This window comes from Anopheles darlingi, chromosome 2 (assembly GCF_943734745.1).
Source record: "Anopheles darlingi chromosome 2, idAnoDarlMG_H_01, whole genome shotgun sequence".
In the NCBI taxonomy this organism is placed as follows: domain Eukaryota; kingdom Metazoa; phylum Arthropoda; class Insecta; order Diptera; family Culicidae; genus Anopheles; species Anopheles darlingi.
Genome location: NC_064874.1, coordinates 44,356,012 through 44,373,986, shown reverse-complemented (window position 1 = coordinate 44,373,986; position 17,975 = coordinate 44,356,012). Strand labels below are relative to the sequence as shown.

General features: G+C 47.8%; 5 protein-coding genes across 7 annotated transcripts; 3 read left to right on the top strand and 2 right to left on the bottom strand.

Moving 5' to 3' along the window:
* The first annotated feature begins 3,875 nt into the window (after positions 1-3,875).
* LOC125949453 (transcription initiation factor IIA subunit 2-like) lies at positions 3,876-5,918 on the top strand. 2 transcript variants are annotated; one of them, XR_007468665.1, is made up of 4 exons: positions 3,876-4,043; positions 4,116-4,350; positions 4,429-4,622; positions 5,768-5,918. XR_007468665.1 is itself a non-coding variant. In XM_049676464.1 (3 exons), the coding sequence occupies exons 1-3, from the start codon at positions 3,972-3,974 to the stop codon at positions 4,467-4,469; spliced, it is 348 nt and encodes a 115-aa protein (XP_049532421.1). In that variant the 5' UTR covers positions 3,876-3,971; the 3' UTR covers positions 4,470-4,657. The 2 variants fall into 2 exon arrangements, 1 of the variants encoding a protein (XP_049532421.1); XM_049676464.1 differs by lacking the exon at positions 5,768-5,918 and having other exon boundaries at positions 4,429-4,657.
* LOC125949452 (transcription initiation factor IIA subunit 2-like) lies at positions 5,026-5,825 on the top strand. Its single transcript, XM_049676463.1, has 3 exons — positions 5,026-5,183; positions 5,265-5,499; positions 5,589-5,825. The coding sequence occupies exons 1-3, from the start codon at positions 5,112-5,114 to the stop codon at positions 5,627-5,629; spliced, it is 348 nt and encodes a 115-aa protein (XP_049532420.1). The 5' UTR covers positions 5,026-5,111; the 3' UTR covers positions 5,630-5,825.
* Positions 5,919-6,026: 108 nt separating the features above from the next.
* On the top strand, positions 6,027-13,199 carry LOC125949368 (lysM and putative peptidoglycan-binding domain-containing protein 2). 2 transcript variants are annotated; one of them, XM_049676335.1, is made up of 3 exons: positions 6,027-7,623; positions 9,404-9,622; positions 9,706-13,199. In XM_049676335.1, exons 1-3 carry the CDS (start codon positions 7,561-7,563, stop codon positions 10,459-10,461), a joined length of 1,038 nt encoding a protein of 345 aa, XP_049532292.1. In that variant the 5' UTR covers positions 6,027-7,560; the 3' UTR covers positions 10,462-13,199. The 2 variants fall into 2 exon arrangements, with proteins under 2 accessions (XP_049532292.1, XP_049532293.1); XM_049676336.1 differs by lacking the exon at positions 6,027-7,623 and adding an exon at positions 8,982-9,244 and having other exon boundaries at positions 9,706-13,196.
* Positions 13,200-13,432: 233 nt separating this feature from the next.
* Positions 13,433-16,442, bottom strand: LOC125949284 (TRAF3-interacting protein 1). The gene is made up of 5 exons (XM_049676189.1): positions 16,308-16,442; positions 16,044-16,161; positions 13,933-15,458; positions 13,648-13,850; positions 13,433-13,585 (listed from the first exon to the last, which is right to left on the bottom strand). The coding sequence occupies exons 1-5, from the start codon at positions 16,440-16,442 to the stop codon at positions 13,435-13,437; spliced, it is 2,133 nt and encodes a 710-aa protein (XP_049532146.1). The 3' UTR covers positions 13,433-13,434.
* Positions 16,443-16,898: 456 nt separating this feature from the next.
* LOC125949430 (UPF0547 protein C16orf87 homolog) lies at positions 16,899-17,969 on the bottom strand. Its single transcript, XM_049676436.1, has 3 exons — positions 17,329-17,969; positions 17,106-17,257; positions 16,899-17,040 (listed from the first exon to the last, which is right to left on the bottom strand). The coding sequence occupies exons 1-3, from the start codon at positions 17,650-17,652 to the stop codon at positions 16,953-16,955; spliced, it is 564 nt and encodes a 187-aa protein (XP_049532393.1). The 5' UTR covers positions 17,653-17,969; the 3' UTR covers positions 16,899-16,952.
* Positions 17,970-17,975: the final 6 nt, after the last annotated feature.

Below are 17,975 nucleotides of genomic sequence, written 5' to 3'. Positions count from 1 at the left end.
CTGCCGTATCGCTGTACCCCGTAGCCCCGCCCCCCAAGCATATTTCGGATCGACATAAAGCATGCAAAAAACTATGATTTCAATTTCACCAACTTTATTCATAAGCGTTTTCAATAATCTAACATACAATTTTCATTTGTTAATCACTTCACGAAACACTGCACTTACATGCAACACTTTTCCGCTCTTCTGCTGCCTGCCCTTCGCGTTGCTTGTCGGAGCGCCAACTCCTGAAAAAACACAAAACACGTACATTCACGTTGAAACACAACGCGATCACCACGATTCATACAAATAGCACTTAAATTACTTACCAGATCATACACGATCTCGCGGACGTCGTTGCTGCGGGTGATAAAAGCCTGCAAAGATAAGAAACCACCAAATATCCGAAAATTATGCGTATTTTTATGAAACTTACCAAGCGCACGATCACCGACGCTCCGGCCATCTTGAAGGCCGAAGAGAACTGATTCACAATTTTCTCTTCCTCCTTTTCTTTCGCCACCTTCGGATCGGGCTGTCTCGAAAGTTCGTTGGAATCACATAACACTTAAAAATGTTCAACATTGCATAAAAAAGTGTTGGAAATGCAATAAAATGCAATGTGATATGTTGTTTTTAACTCAATATTAGTTTTAACATAGTTTTGGTCGGTATTTCATGTATTATTAACGGAAAAACTTGTGGTTAAAAAAACACAGTTTCGTTTCTCGGAGAGACTCTTTCACGAACCTCACGATCGTTAGATCTGAGAGAGAGAACTCTCGCCGTCCCTTTCTCGCGCGGCCTTCGGCTATAGTTGCCTGAAAAGTTCCTAGATAGCTGATCACACCCGAAAATGCTAAACATTGCACAAAAAAGTGTTTTAAATCGAATGAAATGTAATGTTGCATATTATCAATAATTAAAAATGGTTTTCAAAAATGTTTTGAGCGGTGCTTGATGCATTTTTCAATGAAAAACCTGTTCTTCATTTTCATCACTCTGGGGAACTTTTCATCGCGCCTCAAACTCGATCGCACACAGTTGCATTCGCGGTGAGCACCACGTGTGCCGACACGGCAATGGTGAGACAGCACCAAAACAGCCATAGGAGCGAAAGAGACAGCATGTACTCGAAGAAAATATCCCTCTGCTCGAAAAAATATCCTTGTCATACGGGCGGCTACTTGGACCCACGAACCCCCGAGGACATCCCGAGGAACCGTCTGGTGGCCGCCTACTTTTCACCCCGCGAGTGGTGCAACAGACGGAATAACAGTAAAAACATACAATAATAAATTGGAGATTAATTACGACGCAGCCGCCGGTCTTGCTGTGTATCGCATCGCACCCCGGGACGACCCGGGTTGAATTGCTTTCCAATTTCATGGTTCCGTTCCCTTCCCTCGGTCGCCGGGGTTTTCGGTGGACTAAAACTTATGAATACTCCTCTTATCGCTGTGCTTCGAATTGTAATGACGAACAAACACACAAACACACACACACACTGGCAGTAGTAGTGTAGCGCTGATGAAGCTGATGGTTTATGTTTATTTTTATTCGTTTTTATTGGTCCAGCTGGTGGCAGGCGGGCAGGACCGGGAACGTCCCCGGCCCCGGGGGTGCCCCTTTAGGACTAATTTTCCCTTGTAGCTGCCCCGATTGCCGGGCCCCTCTGTTTAGCTCGTCACCGACAATCCTCATTACTAACGGAGGATGGAAAAAACGGTTCCATTTTTCGTGTACTTCCCCGGGCGCAAGAACAACAGTTTCCGTGTGGCGCGTACGCGTAAGAAAGGCTCGATCTTCCACCCTCCCGCACGTCTTACAATTGATGAATAATTGAAAGCAAATCTCAGAGCCACCGCCCCCGCTCTATCCTCAGTTTGATTGTCAACCTTTGGCCCGTCCCTGTGCATTTCCCATTTTCCCAGCCAACTCGACGGCCTCGGCCAAACCGTTTTCGGCAACGATTGTTTCCACCGCCAGCGGAGAAGGAGATACCACGCCGCACGCCGGAACACCAACAAGCCATCAATTTCAATTAAAAGGAAAATAACGACCAGCCAGGCGGAGTGAGACGGACAGACGACGAAGGAGGCCGTGACGTCGGTTCTTTCGTGCGTGCGAGAGGGAGGAAGGTGTTGTTGAGGTTTTTCATTTTTCCTCCCAAGATTCCCGCACCAAAAGGACTTGGCGGATGGTGGATAACCCCCCAAAAAGGGAGTCTGTCTCACGCTCACCGCCTTTTGGGGAACTGGAAGTTGCCTATCCCAAGGAAGAAGAAACCAACCGACGACGACCAACAACCGACATCGCGTTCCTTCTGTCAACGTCATTAATTCCATCGAACCGTGTGATCGTTCTGCGTTCTTCATTACCACCGAGCCTGCTGATCCTACGTGCCTCGGCCAGTAGCTTCACGGCACACCACGGTGGAGGCGGGGGTTGTAGGTTGACAGTTATGGACCAAAATAAACATCCCGCATCTCCGGTAGCCAGCCAGAACCTCAGTGGTGGTGGCGTGGTTTGACGAGAACACAAGAGCACGCAAAAGGTAAGCCAATATCTCGCCCGAGAAGAATTTCCGATTGTTTTTTGCCTCTCCTTTCTATTTCCAATTTGCCTTCCTTTCCCCGGGAATGGACCCCATGTCCCCGACGAATCGAAAACGGGACGGCACGCCTGTGCTATTACCGGCTCGATCCCTCGATCGGATCGGAGAAACGTGGGGATCGATCGGGGAATATATTTTCGTTTATTTTTAATCACTCACCAAATATTCCGATTCTCCCCCATAGCCGCCAGCCAAGGGACAAATATTTTCCCAAGACACCGAAATCGGTATTTGCTCCCAATGGTCGGTGAAATGAACTGCCGGTAAAGTAATGGACTGTCCTGTCCGCGGGCAGCCAGGCCAGCGTTCCATCAGCATACAAAACCGTTCCTCTCAAAGGTGTGTCTGAGGCGTGCGCGGGTGTCCTATTACGGCAAATGGCCCCTGGGAGGGGCTACAAATGCACATATTTATGATTTGCCATCGGCAAACAGACGATGCTTGATCGAACGAAGTGCAGCGATGAAGGTGGCCGCTACGCTGGACGCTGCACAACGGAGGTTGTTATGAGATTGATCACCGTCGTGATGCACGGCAGTAACTTAATCCTTTTTAACTGAACCATATCGTAACACGCTGCCACCACGCGGATGGTTGATGTGTTTTTTTTTCGGAAATTAAGTTGCATGAATACGGTACACAGTTTAAAAATCTCCCTTCCTGGGGTTTTAAATGGTTTCTTTTTAATCGATGTGATTCATTAGAAAATCAAAAATGGAGCTCGAATACAGAGTAAAGGTTTCAAATATCACGCTGTTTGCAGAGATTTCTCGTATGTGAACATTACATTCAGCTCTGGTACTCTGCTACGCTGATTCGTTAGATAATTGAATAAATACTATTCGTATTTTTAAAAAACCGTCATACCTAAATCAAACTAACACTGGAAACATTAGTAAACGCATTTTATAGGTTTGTTATGCTCTTTGCTGGTCATGCTCAATCCGTTGCACAAAATGGGTTTATTCAACAGTCTTGCGATGTCTTCGCTTCGGCTTTGACCATGAAACCATAAAACCCGCGAAAATCTGTCATCGAAGGGTATAATTTTTGTAATTGAATTGTTTCTAAAATTGAAACACATTAATAAAATAAAACAAATTGCTACATCCTTCATTTTTCTTGTACTTTTTTATATTTTTCAAGAGATTTACGACTTTCAAGGAAACGGCAGATTCAAATGTGCTATAAAACAATGACTGCATAAGCGCTGAAGCAGAGTTCGTAAACGGCGAAGTTTGGGTCGCCGCTTGCTGAGTCAACTGCAGTTGCTCTTGTTTTCCGCGGACTTTCCGTGCCCGTTCTGCTTGGTTTTAGCGTCGTTTTTCATCAATTCGTTGAGCTCCGTCGTCATCTCTGCTCCATAAAGATGTCTTATCAGCTGTATCGCAACACCACGCTGGGCTGTATGCTACAGGAAACGCTCGACGAGCTGCTTCAGGTAAACAAACGTATGGGCTCATGGATAAACATAAGTTAACTTGATCTTGGTGGCTTGAGCGATCGCTTGCAGTATGGACAAATTACTCCTCATCTGTTCAGTCGGGTGTTGGTACAGTTCGACAAATCTATCAATGCGGCCCTCTCGAACCGCGTCAAATCGCGAGTCACGTTTAAGGCCGGCAAACTGAACACTTACCGCTTTTGCGATAACGTCTGGACGCTGATGCTGAACGACGTCGAGTTCCGGGAGGTGCACGAGTTCGCGAAGGTAGACAAAGTGAAAATTGTTGCCTGTGATGGCAAAAGTAAGTGCTTTCGGTGCTAATTGATACGCTAGAAATTGCTGAGAGTAATATTTTTAATTTTTATCTCTCTTTCTCTAGATGTGCCGATCACCGAAGAACCAAACCGAACAGATCGATAGGGCACCACCGTGCGCTGGTTCAGCTGCACGCAAAAGAGGATATGGTATCAAATCAGGGGCAATATATGTTGCATCTGTTTCCTTTACAATTGTTTTGTATTATTTCCTTTGTTTTTAGTTGATAAGTATGTTTGCGTGCTTGTGCGAACGAAAGTGAAACAAATAAACCGTATACCCACCGTGTTAAAAAAGAGGAACTATTTACTTTCAAGCAGCAGCTACTGATCTCAAAATCATCGTCTCAATGCGTCCATGAGTCCTCAACCCGAAAATGTCCATGGAGGTTTTATTTAAGAGGCGAAGATATGAAGCTCCTTCCAGACGATAAATGAAAATTCTCGCGGGGAGCTTTGCTCAAACTACGTTAAAAATTTCTGCAGTAGAATTACGAGAATTTAAAAAGATTTATGAGAAAAACGGTCGATTCAAACGTGCTATAAAATACTGGCTGCTTGAGAGCTGAAGCAGGTCTCGTAAACGGGCTTCGAAGTGAATTTATGTCGCTGCATGGGCAACACCTAACTGACAGTTGCTCTTGTTTTCCTCGGATTTTCCGTGTCCGCTCTGTTTGGTTTTTCCCGTCGTTTTTCATCAAACTGTTTGGTAAATCTCGATCCTCACAGGAATTTCGGATCTACAAACATGTCTTATCAGCTGTATCGCAACACTACGCTGGGGTGTATGCTACAGGAAACGCTAGACGAGATGCTTCAGGTAAACAAACATATGTTTATGGGCGTTTGGGCGCCTAAAACAGCACGGAAAGTTAACTTTATCTTGGTTTCTCACTTGCAGTATGGACAAATTACTCCTCATCTCTCCGGCCGGGTGTTGATACAGTTCGACAAATCTATCAATGCGGCCCTCTCGAACCGCGTTAAGTCGAGGGTCACGTTTAAAGCGGGCAAACTGAACACCTACCGCTTTTGCGATAACGTCTGGACGCTGATGCTGAACGACGTCGAGTTCCGGGAGGTGCACGAGTTCGCGAAGGTAGACAAAGTGAAGATTGTCGCCTGCGATGGCAAAAGTATGTACTCCCTTTGTGCGCTTAATGTGCTCCCTTTTAACGCTTGGAATGACTGAGTAATGTTTTCGTTTTTATCTGCCTTTCTCTAGACGTACCAATCACCGACGAACCAAACCGAACAGATCGATAGGGCAGCAACGTGTGCTGAATCAGCTGCGAGTGAAACAGCTGGTATCAAATCCGGGATAATAGATGTTGTATCTGTTTCCTTTACAATCCTTTGTTTTTAGCTGATAAGTTTTTTTTTTGCGTGACTGTGCGAACGAAGGTGAAACAAATAAACCGAATACCCACAATGTTGGAAAAGAAAGAGGAACAAATTAGCAGCGACTGACCTCAAAACCATCGTCTCATTGCGTTTCCAAAAGTGTCCACGAATGTCGCAACCCGTTTTATTTAAAACGCCAAGATATGACAAACACCGTTTTCTTGTTTTATTACGCTATCAGACCGGACAAGCTACGTAGACTAGCGTTATCTCTTCTCCGGAATAACAGTGCGCTGCATACCCAGAGCACTAAGCTTTACTACAGCTCGATAGAACCCAGCACCTTTGGTCTATTTGATTTTTTCCTAGCAAAATTAAGAACTCACGAGCAGTGATAACCGTCGGCAAATGCGGTATTCACGCGAGCATGTTTCCTGCGGTTCTTCAACCGACAAATTCCGTACTTATCCACTTATCACTGCAAAGGCCAGGCTTGCGTTGCGTGATACTATAATCATTCCCACTGTTTGAGCAAGCAGGCTGAAAAGAGAAAACAAAACATGAACAGCACGATTATGCTCCCGCTCACGGTACCTACTCATCTTACTCTCTCCGCTCCGCTCCGAGTCACGCACGCACTTGAATCAGCTGCTTCAGCCTGTTCTAGCCATTTGCATACGCGATCCCCACCCCCTCCGGTTTCCAAGAGGGTTGTCGACGCGAGCGCGATCGCTCACGCGCTAATCGTTCCGCGAAGATTCGCTCGCACAGTCCAAATCGCCAAGAGAAGCTGCGTCCGCGAGTTCGCTCGCGCTGTTTCGTGGTTTCCTCCCAGCAGCAGCTCTGCTGATGATGACGATCAGCCGGAGCACAAAGCAAATCGAGAAAAGCAAGTGCAAGTGCGAAAAGTTGGTCTCGCGTGTTCGTTGTTCACCAGGAAGCGCATAGAAACACCATCGGCCATCAACGACCCCCGGGGCTGGCCACTGAGGATGGTCGGTTCGATTAGTCATTCTTGGCTAATCCGCACGCACAGCATCAAAGTGTACTGTGAGTTCGTCCTTCGGTTTGCGAGATTTTGACAACACTCGCCGCGGGTCGCTTATTTGTGTGTCGGTTGATAAGCGCACTCCTCGTGAAGTGGTTACGGTGTTCCGTTTTCAGTGTGGAATGTATAATTTGAATTGCTTGGGAGTCGAAACTCGAACCTGTTGCTTCGAATTTCGACGAAACTGAATCGCTGAGGGTCGTGTTTTATGCGAGTGTTTTACGTTTTGCTTTGTTCCGGCCTTGTTGTTGCCAAGTTACCAGGTGAAATATAAAGAATTTGCGTTGAAACGCTCGGACGGAGTCGGGAGATCGGTGAAATTGTTGATTATTCGCGAGGATTGTTGATTCGTGATAACATTGGGTGAGGTGATAGGAGGGTTTCGACACGAAGCGACCAGCCGGTGCTGCAAACGTTCCCGGGCTATCTTCTTTATGTGCATAAATTCCATTCGTCCAGCTACCGACTGCATCACGCAGCTGAGAAGGAAACGAGGCAAAAACATCCCCGGGGAGAGGGCGGAAATCCCGGGAATTGTCAGCACAACCGGTAACCCCCTCGGTAAAGACCCTATTCCGTGGCAGTCGTCTAGCGCTGAGTGGTCGTTGGATAAACGTGATTTATTAGGCAAATCCAGAGACAGATACGCATACAGCTACATTGTGCATAGAACCATCTCGTGTATCTTCCCACCCGGGAACCAACGACGACACCAGAAGAGGAGCACGTTTCATCATCTCGCTAGCCACTCGAAGCCGTCGCAACCCGTTCCCGTCACCGCGGTCGGTTGCTAGGAGGAACAACGATGAGTCTCGAAACGATGAATGATCTGATGAAAAAGTACAAAAACTGGAGATCGTACGTCAAGGTAAGAGGTTTTCGGTGGGAAAATAGCGGGGCCATTTTCGATCCGGTTCGATTTCTACCGCAGCCGCAGCAATCTCGCGCGGTCAACGATCGCTATCGCACCTCGGGGTGGTAGTTCCGCCAACGGCAAACCCTTTACCAGCTCCTCCGTGATGTTATGAAATGTTTGCGTACATTCGTAAGCGTGCGCACGGCGATCGTCGACTGCATGAGGCAATGCAACATCACCGTCATCAAATTCGTGGTGGTTCGCTTCCAAAGGAAACGCCAGCACGCCAGCCAGCCAGGAGGCCAGCCTGCAGCACGGTACATTCGGTACGCCAACCAGCTGCTCCTATGGTTTTTCCAAGCGGTGTGCTGATCGCGTGACGAATGGAGCCTGCGCCGGTGGAAATGAGTTGCGAATAGACCTTCAGCGGCAGTAGGCTAGGAAAGCGTTGAATTGAGTCATCTGCTTTTTCGGATTCGGATGGAGAAAAGGGAACGTTTTGCGAATCACGCCCATTAGCCAATCGTGTTTTCCATGGCCTCTAAATTAGGCAATCAGGTTAACGTTATTCGCAATGAGCTGCATACGTTTTAGACAAAGTGTTACGTTTTACTACGCTACTCCCGTGATCATCCACGGCGTTGCCGTTGTGGACTGCTTGTGAACGAATGTGAAAAATGCGTAGAGATCACAAGGTCGCTTCGATAATTGACTCTCGGCGCTGATTCCGGCGCTTGACCGCGAGCGTTGCTACGAAGATGCGCGATAATGGGTCGAACGAACGGTCGCTTATCATGCGTCGTCGTTGAGTATAGGAAAAGGCACGGCAATTAGCTACCGTACAAGTCATTACACCCTCCTTCCCCCCACGGTTTTGTGCAAAACGTGAGTGAGCATGAAAACGAAATTCCTTTGTATACTTTTTGCTTCACTGCACCCGATAAGGAATTTGCATTTTAACGCAAAAATAGAATCGGTATGGTAACATGTTTGTGTAACGTGACAAATTACCCAAGGATTCGCTTTTCCGCTATATTTCCTTTAATTCGCTGGATGCAAACGGCAGGATTTGTGTTTTCGTTCTCGCTCAGTTAATCGACGAGATTTTAATCGACCATCCGACAAAACTACTTGTTTACGATCGTGGTTTCACTGCTTCACGGCCCGCTCTTCGTTCGCCCGCGATGTGGTTCGCAAACCCGCGAAACCGCGCAATGCCGTTTTGTTTCTCGTCGACGGCTCTGCGAGAAGATACTTTTATCTAATTGAATGCCTCTCCTTCTCCTGCGGTTGACACAACATCGCTCGAGCACAAACACACACTCACGTACTTACACACACATAGACTGACGCTTTCCCGATCTCGTCAGCTGTCACATTTCGTTGGGAAAATCTAAAGGTGCCGTGAAGGAAAGTGGCTGCTACTGCTGCAGCAACTCGTAGTGAAAGGGTGCGAAAGCTGCTACATTTCGGTCCATATTGCACGAGCATTAGGTGGGAGGTATATTGTTTTATTACGCCCCGTCCGCAAAGATGTGCGCCCTACGCCTTCGGCCCACGATTTGCTGACTCGGCAAAGTTACACTTGTGCATCCCACAACGAAGGGGGTGGCTGTTGTTTGATAATCCTGAGGTAAACATGAAAATCCCAAAATACACTTGTCGTGTGCGCGATATGTGAAGAAAGTGCAGGCCGTGGATAATCTTAGCAGGCTTTGGCAAAGAACCACCGTAAAGGAGTGAAGTGTTAATGGTTTGCGCTTTTCGTTTCTCCTCTTCTCTTGGCACACAGTTCGTAAAGTTGGTGTCGGACGGCGGAATGGAAGATGAGACCATGTTTGGCGAGAAGCAATCGATAAGGGAGTCGGCACGCTCGCTCAAGAAGTACGGCAGCATATCCGGTGGTAGCCGCAGCCCCGCAACAGCCGCCTTATCGACGGATGCGCTTATCCGGCATGAAGTCGAGCGAACGGATACGCTACAAGGCCTTGCCCTCAAATATGGTTGCAGTGTAAGTGTCGTCCACTGCAAGCAAGGCATCCCAGGTGGTGCGCATCAGCTTGTCTCACACTTTATTCATTTATTCCCTTTTAGATGGAACAAATAAGACGCGTCAACAGGCTGTTACCGACGGATACCATCTTCCTACGACCGTTCCTTATGGTACCGGTGGCGAAAGATTCGCCCCACTACCCGAAAGATCCCGATGCAATCATACGTCCAAACACTCTAGCAGCCCGTGCCGCTACCATGGCGGCACCGCTCGGAGGAGCAGGTGCCAGTGGAAGCACAAACAGCATCGTCAGTAATCACAATAACAACAACAATAACAACCACCACCATCATCACCACACGGCCAGCAGCAGCATCAGCTCCGACGATAACGGCTACGAAGGGTCACCGCTGGTCGTGTCACCGGAGGAGGAGAGTCGTAAAAATCTGGAAGAATTTCTCGGCAAAATCGATAGCTCGATAGCGACTACCCGAAAGTGCATTGCGGAGGTGCAGCGCAACAGTGACTTCGTGACCAGTAGCCAGAGCGACGACAACCTGTTCATCTCCTCCTCTTCCGGTGCCGCGAGCGGGAGTGGCAGCAGTGGCTACTATTCGAAACCGCGTGCCTACTCGAACGCATCGTCTTCGTCCTCGATATCGTCCTATCAGCAGTACCACTATCATCTGCCGAGCTCGAGTGCGGCCGGTACGGCAACGACTCACCATAAGCGGCAAAGTTCCTCGGGCAGTGCAGCGTCCGATACTAGCCAATTGATTGTGATGACGCAGGGCAAGCGTGTGCAGAGTTCGCTGCAAAAGCTCGAGCGCCAGCAGGACGAACTGTTCGAGTTGTAGCATCTACCGATGCGTCTGAACAGCGATGAAGATGAAGATTGCGAAACGGGCAGCAGTACCAGCAGCAGCAGCAGCAGCACTGGCGCTAATGATGACGGTGACTATCGCTTGCTGAAGGATCACATCCTTCGCACCAGCAACAATTATGAGCTGCAGCTAGTGCACTGCAACCAACATTGGCGTGCTATTTTCTCTCGATACTACCGTCGACCGTCGCGGATGATCGGTGCTGGATTGAAGGGCACACTCGGTGACCTAGTTGGCAGATTGGTGCTCCGTGGCCGGCGACTAGCAGCAGGAAGGCGAAACAGCAGAACAGCACTCCTGACGCCGATCCCGGTAAGGATGATCGAAGGTACAAAGCAACATTGAACTCTACCGTACGGTCTACTGATGGCCATTATTGTCCATCTCCATCCGTCATTTTCCATTTGCCTAGCAAAGAGTCGACAATCGCAGGCATGCTATTTTTGGAATAAGGTACCCCTACCTTATTCAAACCAAAGGTAAACAGTTTTTGAGGGTGAGCATTGCAAATATTTGCATGCTTACGGTCACGACCCATCCGTATGGTACAATTGTTGATTCTCATGTCGGTCCAGCTATGGACGGCAATCGTGCCCAAAACATTATATCGCTTGCCCAGCAACGAAATGGAAAATCATGCTAACCGCGTGCTGTTGTCTGCTTGGTCCACCGAGTGCTAAGTGTCGGAATCAAACAGTAGTTGCGTTTGATCTACGGTATCGAACAAGTAAGATACATATAAATACATATACACGTATATGCTGAAACAATCAATCGGTCGGGCACGATTTTACCAAGTATTAAATGGTACCGTACGCTTTGGCTTTCTTTCGTTACTACGCATAATCCGCGAACTGTTTACAACGGAGCTTCTGCTTCAGATTTGTATTGATGTAGAGTAGTCTCTCTGGCTGCAATATTCTTTTCTATCATTTGCACAATCATTATTTCGCATAGAATTTTACATACCGAGTACTCCAGAGCAGACGATAAAGCATGGCATGTGTTATTCGTTTGCTCGCACGACCGTCGACCGTGGACCATTCACAATTTTAACACGTCAATAACGTCATTTAGGGATTCGGTTGGCGACTGCAAGAAAGTGTGACAAACGTGTCGGGAATGCGTCATCGGCTTGCGTCGATTAGACCAATCGGAGATATGATTCACGGCAGGATCGTGAGCACACGAGCCTAACTTGAAACGATCGACTTTCGCTTACACGCGCTAGCATGCAAAATCATGTGAGCTAGCGACAGAGCCTAGCGTACGGAAAATGTAGATGGGTTGGTAGCAGAGATAGAGTGATCTTTTGCAACCAAATGGAGAAGCGAGGGTGTTAATTGGTACTTCAGACACCAACCAATCCAAACACCTGCCAACCCAACACCATTGACCGTAAGAGAACGCTATCGGCGTCGCTTCTGTTATCCGCGTCCATTTGGGAGATGATCTGAAGCAACAATAATGCTCCGGATTCGCTTACATTAGGGGTTTTACGATATGTTTTAAGCGCGTATACATTATAGAAAAATACCATCCAAACATCCATTCATCATCGTACATATCGAGGGAGAGAATGAAGAGGAAACGAAAGAGCGAAACTTCGAACAAAACAAGAGAGAGATTACATAGTGATACCGGCGAATGATAAGAGATGCAATCATGATGAAAGTTGCGACCAAGTGACTCATCAAGCATAAAGTGAAAGTGAACAACGAGTATTGACGGGAAAAAGGGTAGTTCGCGATCAATATGCAAGAGACCGTAAGGAAGATCACATGCTGCGACCAGACACTACACAGAACAACTAAAGGACGAGGTAATCTTATTGGAAACCCAATGAGAGTTGTAAATCTTGTTATACTCAATCATACGTTTGAGGTTTGGTTTCTTTGTAAGACAAACAATCGCTTCATCACTACGTTACGTTGGATGGAGTTGACCGATAAGAAGGTGCTCAGCTAAATCACGGAAGAACCAACCGCGAATGAATGCTGGCGATGGGTGGTAGCTCATGCTGTATCAAAATTGTGATATCATTTAAGCGTTTTACTTAAGCTACTGTTATTGGTTCTTAGAGAAGGTTTATCCGATTTATTAAAAGTATCACCGTTAAAAAAAACTAATAGAATCCGTGGAACGGGCGGTAAAAATCCGACTGACTCTACTACAATTGAGGAATTAGTTTCCAGATCCAGCTGGACGAACCACACGGATTTCATTCGGGTTGCGTAAAAGTTGAGGATTTTCATTTGCAGCCAATCTCTTCTTTTTCTCCGATAGTTCTCCTACATCGGAGCTAATAGGAGCAAACACTAGCATAACGATGCTCCGCTCAATCTGTCGCCGTCTATATCGTCCTCACTACCCTAAAACACTAAATGAGCCTTAACCGTGTAAATGTGTATGTATAATAATGGATAATATAACGAAAAGAAAGAATCGTCAAATAAAAAGAGGAGAGAGCTGATAGAGAAAGGCCATCGTGGAAACGTGCGTGTGTCTGTATATACTGTAAAGATGAATAGCAGAATTTCAGTATCGGTGAAACCACCAAAAGCACACGAACCAGATACGATGTAATGAGCAGATTTAGTTGAGGAAAGAACGAGGATATAGTGTTGTAACATAGGACTGAAGAAGAGTAATGCGGGAATTGATGAATTGTGAAACAGATGGAAATAAAATATCTAAACAATGTTTAACCAAAAACAAACTGTTCCGTCAAACATTACGTCTTCATTATCATAATCTACGCGCTTAAATTACTCATCTGTGGATAAGTTAGCGCTACGTCCCCAGGATGTCGTTCCGTTGAAGGTTTATGTGATTTACAAAGTAACAAGACAAGGAATTTTAGTCTGAATGGGTTCCGCAAGTAACCGCAGCACGGCTTCAGCAGCATGTGTCGCATGTTGCCACCGGACCGGTTGGATTTCTGTTCTATAGTTCGGTCATGTACAAGCGTTCGATCTTCTGTTCGTTCTGCAAAATGGTGGCCCGTGTTGAATCAATCATTTCACGATATTCCTTTATGCTGACCTCGATTTGCGATAGCTGATGCTTCAGCGGCTCGATCGCATTTTCCGTGGCACTGGAAGAAGCAGAAACGCCAACGGTCATGATTTTGCTATCTCGGTACAATGAGCTTATTACCTTCGTTCCTTGTTCAGCTCCACGATCGAGCGCGAATAGATTTGCTGCCAGTTGGCCAACTCACGTTCCATAGAGTCAACGTCTTCCTGGATAAAATCCATCAGCTTCCCAAGTGGATTCACGGATCGTGTGAGCTTCTGGATTGATTCACGTAGCAGTTCCATTTGCTTCACTGAAGATTGACGCTGCCCGATGGACCAATCCTAAAATGGGTCGTTGAGTGCAAAAAAGGGAGTAAGACAATCTCTGGAAAAGAAAGATTTTTTCGCCTGTTCTCTACTTTACCGTGTCTTGGGGCTTACGCAGCAGTTCACCGTCATGGTTTGCGTGGTTGGAGAATTCTTTCTGCGTTTCCAGTATCTGCTGCACCAGATGGCCCTGATGTTCCTCCTGACCCTGTCCCTGCTGCCCGAGGTGCTGAGTGCTGAGTTCATCTCCATCCGTCATACCAGCGCTGCCGATCGCTCCGACGCCACCGATACCACCGTACACATCATCGACCGTACTGATGGGATCCTCGATGACGATCAAGTTCTCCCCATCATCATCCAACAGCTCACTATTGAACACCTCCATCTTGACGTTGATGTCGCCCAGCTTTTGCATTTCATTCGGTTGCAGAATCACTTCGACATTCTTCTCCTTCCGTCGTGGGGCGCCAGGTCGAGCCGAAGGTGGTCGTACGCTCGGTGGCCTTAGGCTGGTTCTTGGTCGCAGTACCGTCTCAACCGATTGCTGCCGGTGCATCGGTGGTTTCCCGGTAACGACACCTCGGGAATTGCTTTCAGGTGCAGCTATTAAAGGGTCCACCGTGGTAACCGTGTTACCACCTCCTGCCGCCATTTGTTCTGGCATCGTGGCTATTTCGATCGTATCTGGTGCTGGTCGTGCTGTGCCGATCGCCGGTGGTGGATCAACTCCGGTACCACTATCCTGTCGGCTCGGACCAGGGGAGTTTTCCAGCCCATTGAATTGATTCATCTCCGACAGCGCGTTATTCTCGCTGGGCGTCAGGCTATTCTGTTTCTTAAGCGATGATCGTCGACTGCTGCTGTTACTTCCGGTACCGTTCTGTTTGCGGTGCCGTTCATTTTCTTCTTCCATCGTAAGCGAACCACCTTTCGCTTCATCTTCCTGCGGCGCTGGACCCAGCTCAACCGATTCCTTGTACGAATCTCGTCGTTTCCTTCGCTCATTTGATTGTTTGCCGTTCGTTAATGTTTCGACACCGTTCCCAGCACTGTTGGGCGCCACATCATGACTTGGCCGATCCTTGACGGTTGGTGTCTGGGGTGGAACGGGCTGCTGCTCTTCCGGTATCGAGGGTATCCGTTTAAGAGATCGCTCTTTATCCTTCCCTTTGGCCGGTTTGTCAACCTTCCTTTTTGGGTCGTTCGATACCTTGACTCCACCATTTTGCACTTTACTCTTTCCCTTTCCATCGCTGGCCTTTACATCCACCGCTACCGCAGATATTCCATTTCTGGCAGCTTCTTTCTCTTTCGGTTTAGAACTTCGATCTTTTCGTTTATCCACTCCTGCCGGTTCCTTGTCCTTCGATCGATCCTTAGCAGGTTCTTTTCGAGCTTGTTGCGATTCCGATGCTCCAGTCCCATTAGCTACTGTGGGGTTTTTAGATGCTAGGGTCTCTGGGCCAGATACGGCGAGATACTGGCGTACGATGTCAGCACTGCTAAGCTTCTGCTCCAGTGCATAGCCAAGTGCCTGCAGGAGCTCGTTGGTACGTTCTACCTCCAGCCCGGCAACCACCTTCGAGGGACGAACCTTTAGATCACGATCGGTAAGTAACTCTGCAGGGTAAAAAGGTGAAGCTGGTTAAACTTTTCCATTTGCCCATCATCATTCATGGTCCTCTTATGCACCCTATGCTAATTTGAATGAACTCAGTTCGTTTCAGTTACTACTAATGGAGTTGAATAAAACATTGCGACACGTGGGAAAGTGTGACGGAAAATGAAAATCGATACTCGATACGCCGCCATACGTTGACTGACCACACAACGGGTCCACTGTGTGCTGGACGTGGGTCATCTGGCTCGAGGTGCTTGCAAGGTCAACGAAACGAAAAGCGAAACCTGAACTGATCCCTATCAGCAGTACCGTGTGCCGTTGTTGCTGGATTCAATCGCACTACAGACCGGCATTACTCGGCAAAGGGGAGTGAGTTGTGTATTCTCATCGAGCACGTTGGTTTGCTCATGACGGAGCTGCCTGTACCCTAAAGCGTCTCTAACAGCAACCCGTGCCGTGTCGATTGATGCCAAATAAACAACATTTTTAAGTCCCGTCCCTCCCCCCCATCAAACATCCCGTTTGAACGCTCCAGACCACGCTGCTTCGGGCGGCGTGGGTTCTGGTGGCGCTTAAATACTTACTAACGACGTCAATGAGCTTCTGCAAAAACGCCATTTTCGAATCGCGATCCTTGATGTTGTCCGAATTCAGCTCATCAGCCGTGTACAGCCCTTCCAGCAGGCCATGCTCACGTACGATCTACGATTCAGGATAGTATTGAAGAGCAATAAATTATGAGCTACAAAGTGTGCACTAAATGTCGTCGCATTTAACTAGGTGACGGCGTTATCGATTGATAACGAGCGGCGGTAGCAGGTATGGGAGCAAGCAAAAGTATGCCGTACCGCGTGAACTACGTCGTGAAGAAACCGAAACGGTGGTTTGCGAAGCAGCTTCTCGGTCAGTGCGGGTCGTTTCACGAATTTCCCCAGTGAACTCTGTGTCCGTTTCAGAACGGCCCCATCCACCTCGGTACCCATTTCCGAATGGATCGACGGAAAAGCGTTCCTCGCTAAGAATTGCAGCACACAACAAGCTTGCAGTAACGCAGTGCAAGTTCGAACACTATAAAGAGCTCACATTTAAAGACCGCACTCTCGTTTAAACGCACCACCGTCACTCGCCAATACTAGCGATGGTATAAAACTGACCCACTTTCGGGCAAAGGACTACAGGCCCCCCGGGAGGGCTTTCAGTCGAACCTGGCGCTCTCAGGAGTGAGATATTGAATGGTGGAGTGCTCCGTTTCTGAGAGCGAAAGGCGTTTTGTATGAAACAGCGAAAATGTGACCAGCCTGCGATGTTGTAGCCTTTCCGTTGCCAAGGTAACCGCTGACGTACGCTGAATGGAACAACCAGCCTACAGCAATACAACGGGACAGTGATTCCACGGGCAGTCAGCTGTACGACGTTTATTTATCTGCGGTTTCTTATCCTATTGGTATGATTTCTATACTGTACAAGTTACGGTTACGGATAGAGCCAGTGCCCTATGGTTGGGTCCACACGACGGAACCGATTTTTCGATTGATTTCTGAGAGTATTATAGCGGCCACTTCCTGCTTGTCTAATGGCAACCTGTAATTGAAAGGATAACCAACGTTAGTTCATGACGCACTAATCGTCGGCTGCCCATGTCTTACTTGGCCGCAAGATCCCCTCCACCGTCGATTTCTTCCTTCTTCGCACGTCGATTAGCATGCCGAGAAGCACGGGCCACCTGCGTTTCTTTGGCCGTAATGAGCTGTGTCTGCTTCGGTTCTTTGCCTTTGAATAGAGAGGCTTTGGACGATTTCTGTGGATTGAAACGGAACAAGAACCATGAAATGCGATGCTCTAGCAAAGAGAAACTACCCCCGAACAGACCTTAGTCTTTTTCTTTTTCTTTTCGTACTGCAGGGAGTCGTAGTAGTTGGGTTTCTCCCGTCGTACTCGGCTGGTTCGACGACGCTGCACCTGCCCGGATGCTGACCCTTTCCGGCTATCGCTGGACGAAGAGGCAGCAGCAGCGGCAGCCGCGGCCGCTTGAGCTGCTTTTCGCTTCGAGCTCGTTTTCGTTCTCGACGGGGGCTCGTAAGCGCTCGATGATTTCATGCTGAACATATGGCCACAGGAACATTTCTTCGACGCAATCGCCACCTGCACCTCACACTCGGGACAATGTTTGGTGATCATTCTGGTTTTTACCATGTTCTACCGACCACAACCGAGGAAAAAGGAAGTTTCCCGTCTTCTATCTCGGTACTGCTGCTACACCTCACAGGACGAACGAGAAAACAAACCTGTTCCCCCACCTCCCACTTGCACAGTTCAAGGAGCTGTGTATTGAGACGGGTAAAACTGGCGTAGATACAAATCTCACATGCTATGCTCACTGTATAGGACCTATATAGGTCTCATCGAAACGTAAACAGCGTACGAATGTGTGCGTGCAGGCCAGCGAAACGTCAAGCGCCAACGCTGAAACGGCCCTTCGCGAATGAAAAGAGGAGGAAAAAGAAAAACGGGAAGAC

Coding starts and splice junctions, on each gene's coding strand:
- LOC125949368 (XM_049676335.1), top strand. CDS start 7,561: ATGAGTCTCGAAACGATGAATGATCTGATGAAAAAGTACAAAAACTGG. Junction 7,624..9,403: donor ACTGGAGATCGTACGTCAAG/GTAAGAGGTTTT, acceptor CTTGGCACACAG/TTCGTAAAGTTGGTGTCGGA. Junction 9,623..9,705: donor CCCTCAAATATGGTTGCAGT/GTAAGTGTCGTC, acceptor ATTCCCTTTTAG/ATGGAACAAATAAGACGCGT.
- LOC125949430 (XM_049676436.1), bottom strand. CDS start 17,652: ATGGTAAAAACCAGAATGATCACCAAACATTGTCCCGAGTGTGAGGTG. Junction 17,258..17,328: donor AGAAAAAGAAAAAGACTAAG/GTCTGTTCGGGG, acceptor TTCAATCCACAG/AAATCGTCCAAAGCCTCTCT. Junction 17,041..17,105: donor GGAGGGGATCTTGCGGCCAA/GTAAGACATGGG, acceptor TTTCAATTACAG/GTTGCCATTAGACAAGCAGG.
- LOC125949452 (XM_049676463.1), top strand. CDS start 5,112: ATGTCTTATCAGCTGTATCGCAACACTACGCTGGGGTGTATGCTACAG. Junction 5,184..5,264: donor CGCTAGACGAGATGCTTCAG/GTAAACAAACAT, acceptor TCTCACTTGCAG/TATGGACAAATTACTCCTCA. Junction 5,500..5,588: donor TGTCGCCTGCGATGGCAAAA/GTATGTACTCCC, acceptor GCCTTTCTCTAG/ACGTACCAATCACCGACGAA.
- LOC125949284 (XM_049676189.1), bottom strand. CDS start 16,442: ATGGGTACCGAGGTGGATGGGGCCGTTCTGAAACGGACACAGAGTTCA. Junction 15,459..16,043: donor GAAGCTCATTGACGTCGTTA/GTAAGTATTTAA, acceptor TTTACCCTGCAG/AGTTACTTACCGATCGTGAT. Junction 13,851..13,932: donor TGCGTAAGCCCCAAGACACG/GTAAAGTAGAGA, acceptor GACCCATTTTAG/GATTGGTCCATCGGGCAGCG.
- LOC125949453 (XM_049676464.1), top strand. CDS start 3,972: ATGTCTTATCAGCTGTATCGCAACACCACGCTGGGCTGTATGCTACAG. Junction 4,044..4,115: donor CGCTCGACGAGCTGCTTCAG/GTAAACAAACGT, acceptor GATCGCTTGCAG/TATGGACAAATTACTCCTCA. Junction 4,351..4,428: donor TGTTGCCTGTGATGGCAAAA/GTAAGTGCTTTC, acceptor CTCTTTCTCTAG/ATGTGCCGATCACCGAAGAA.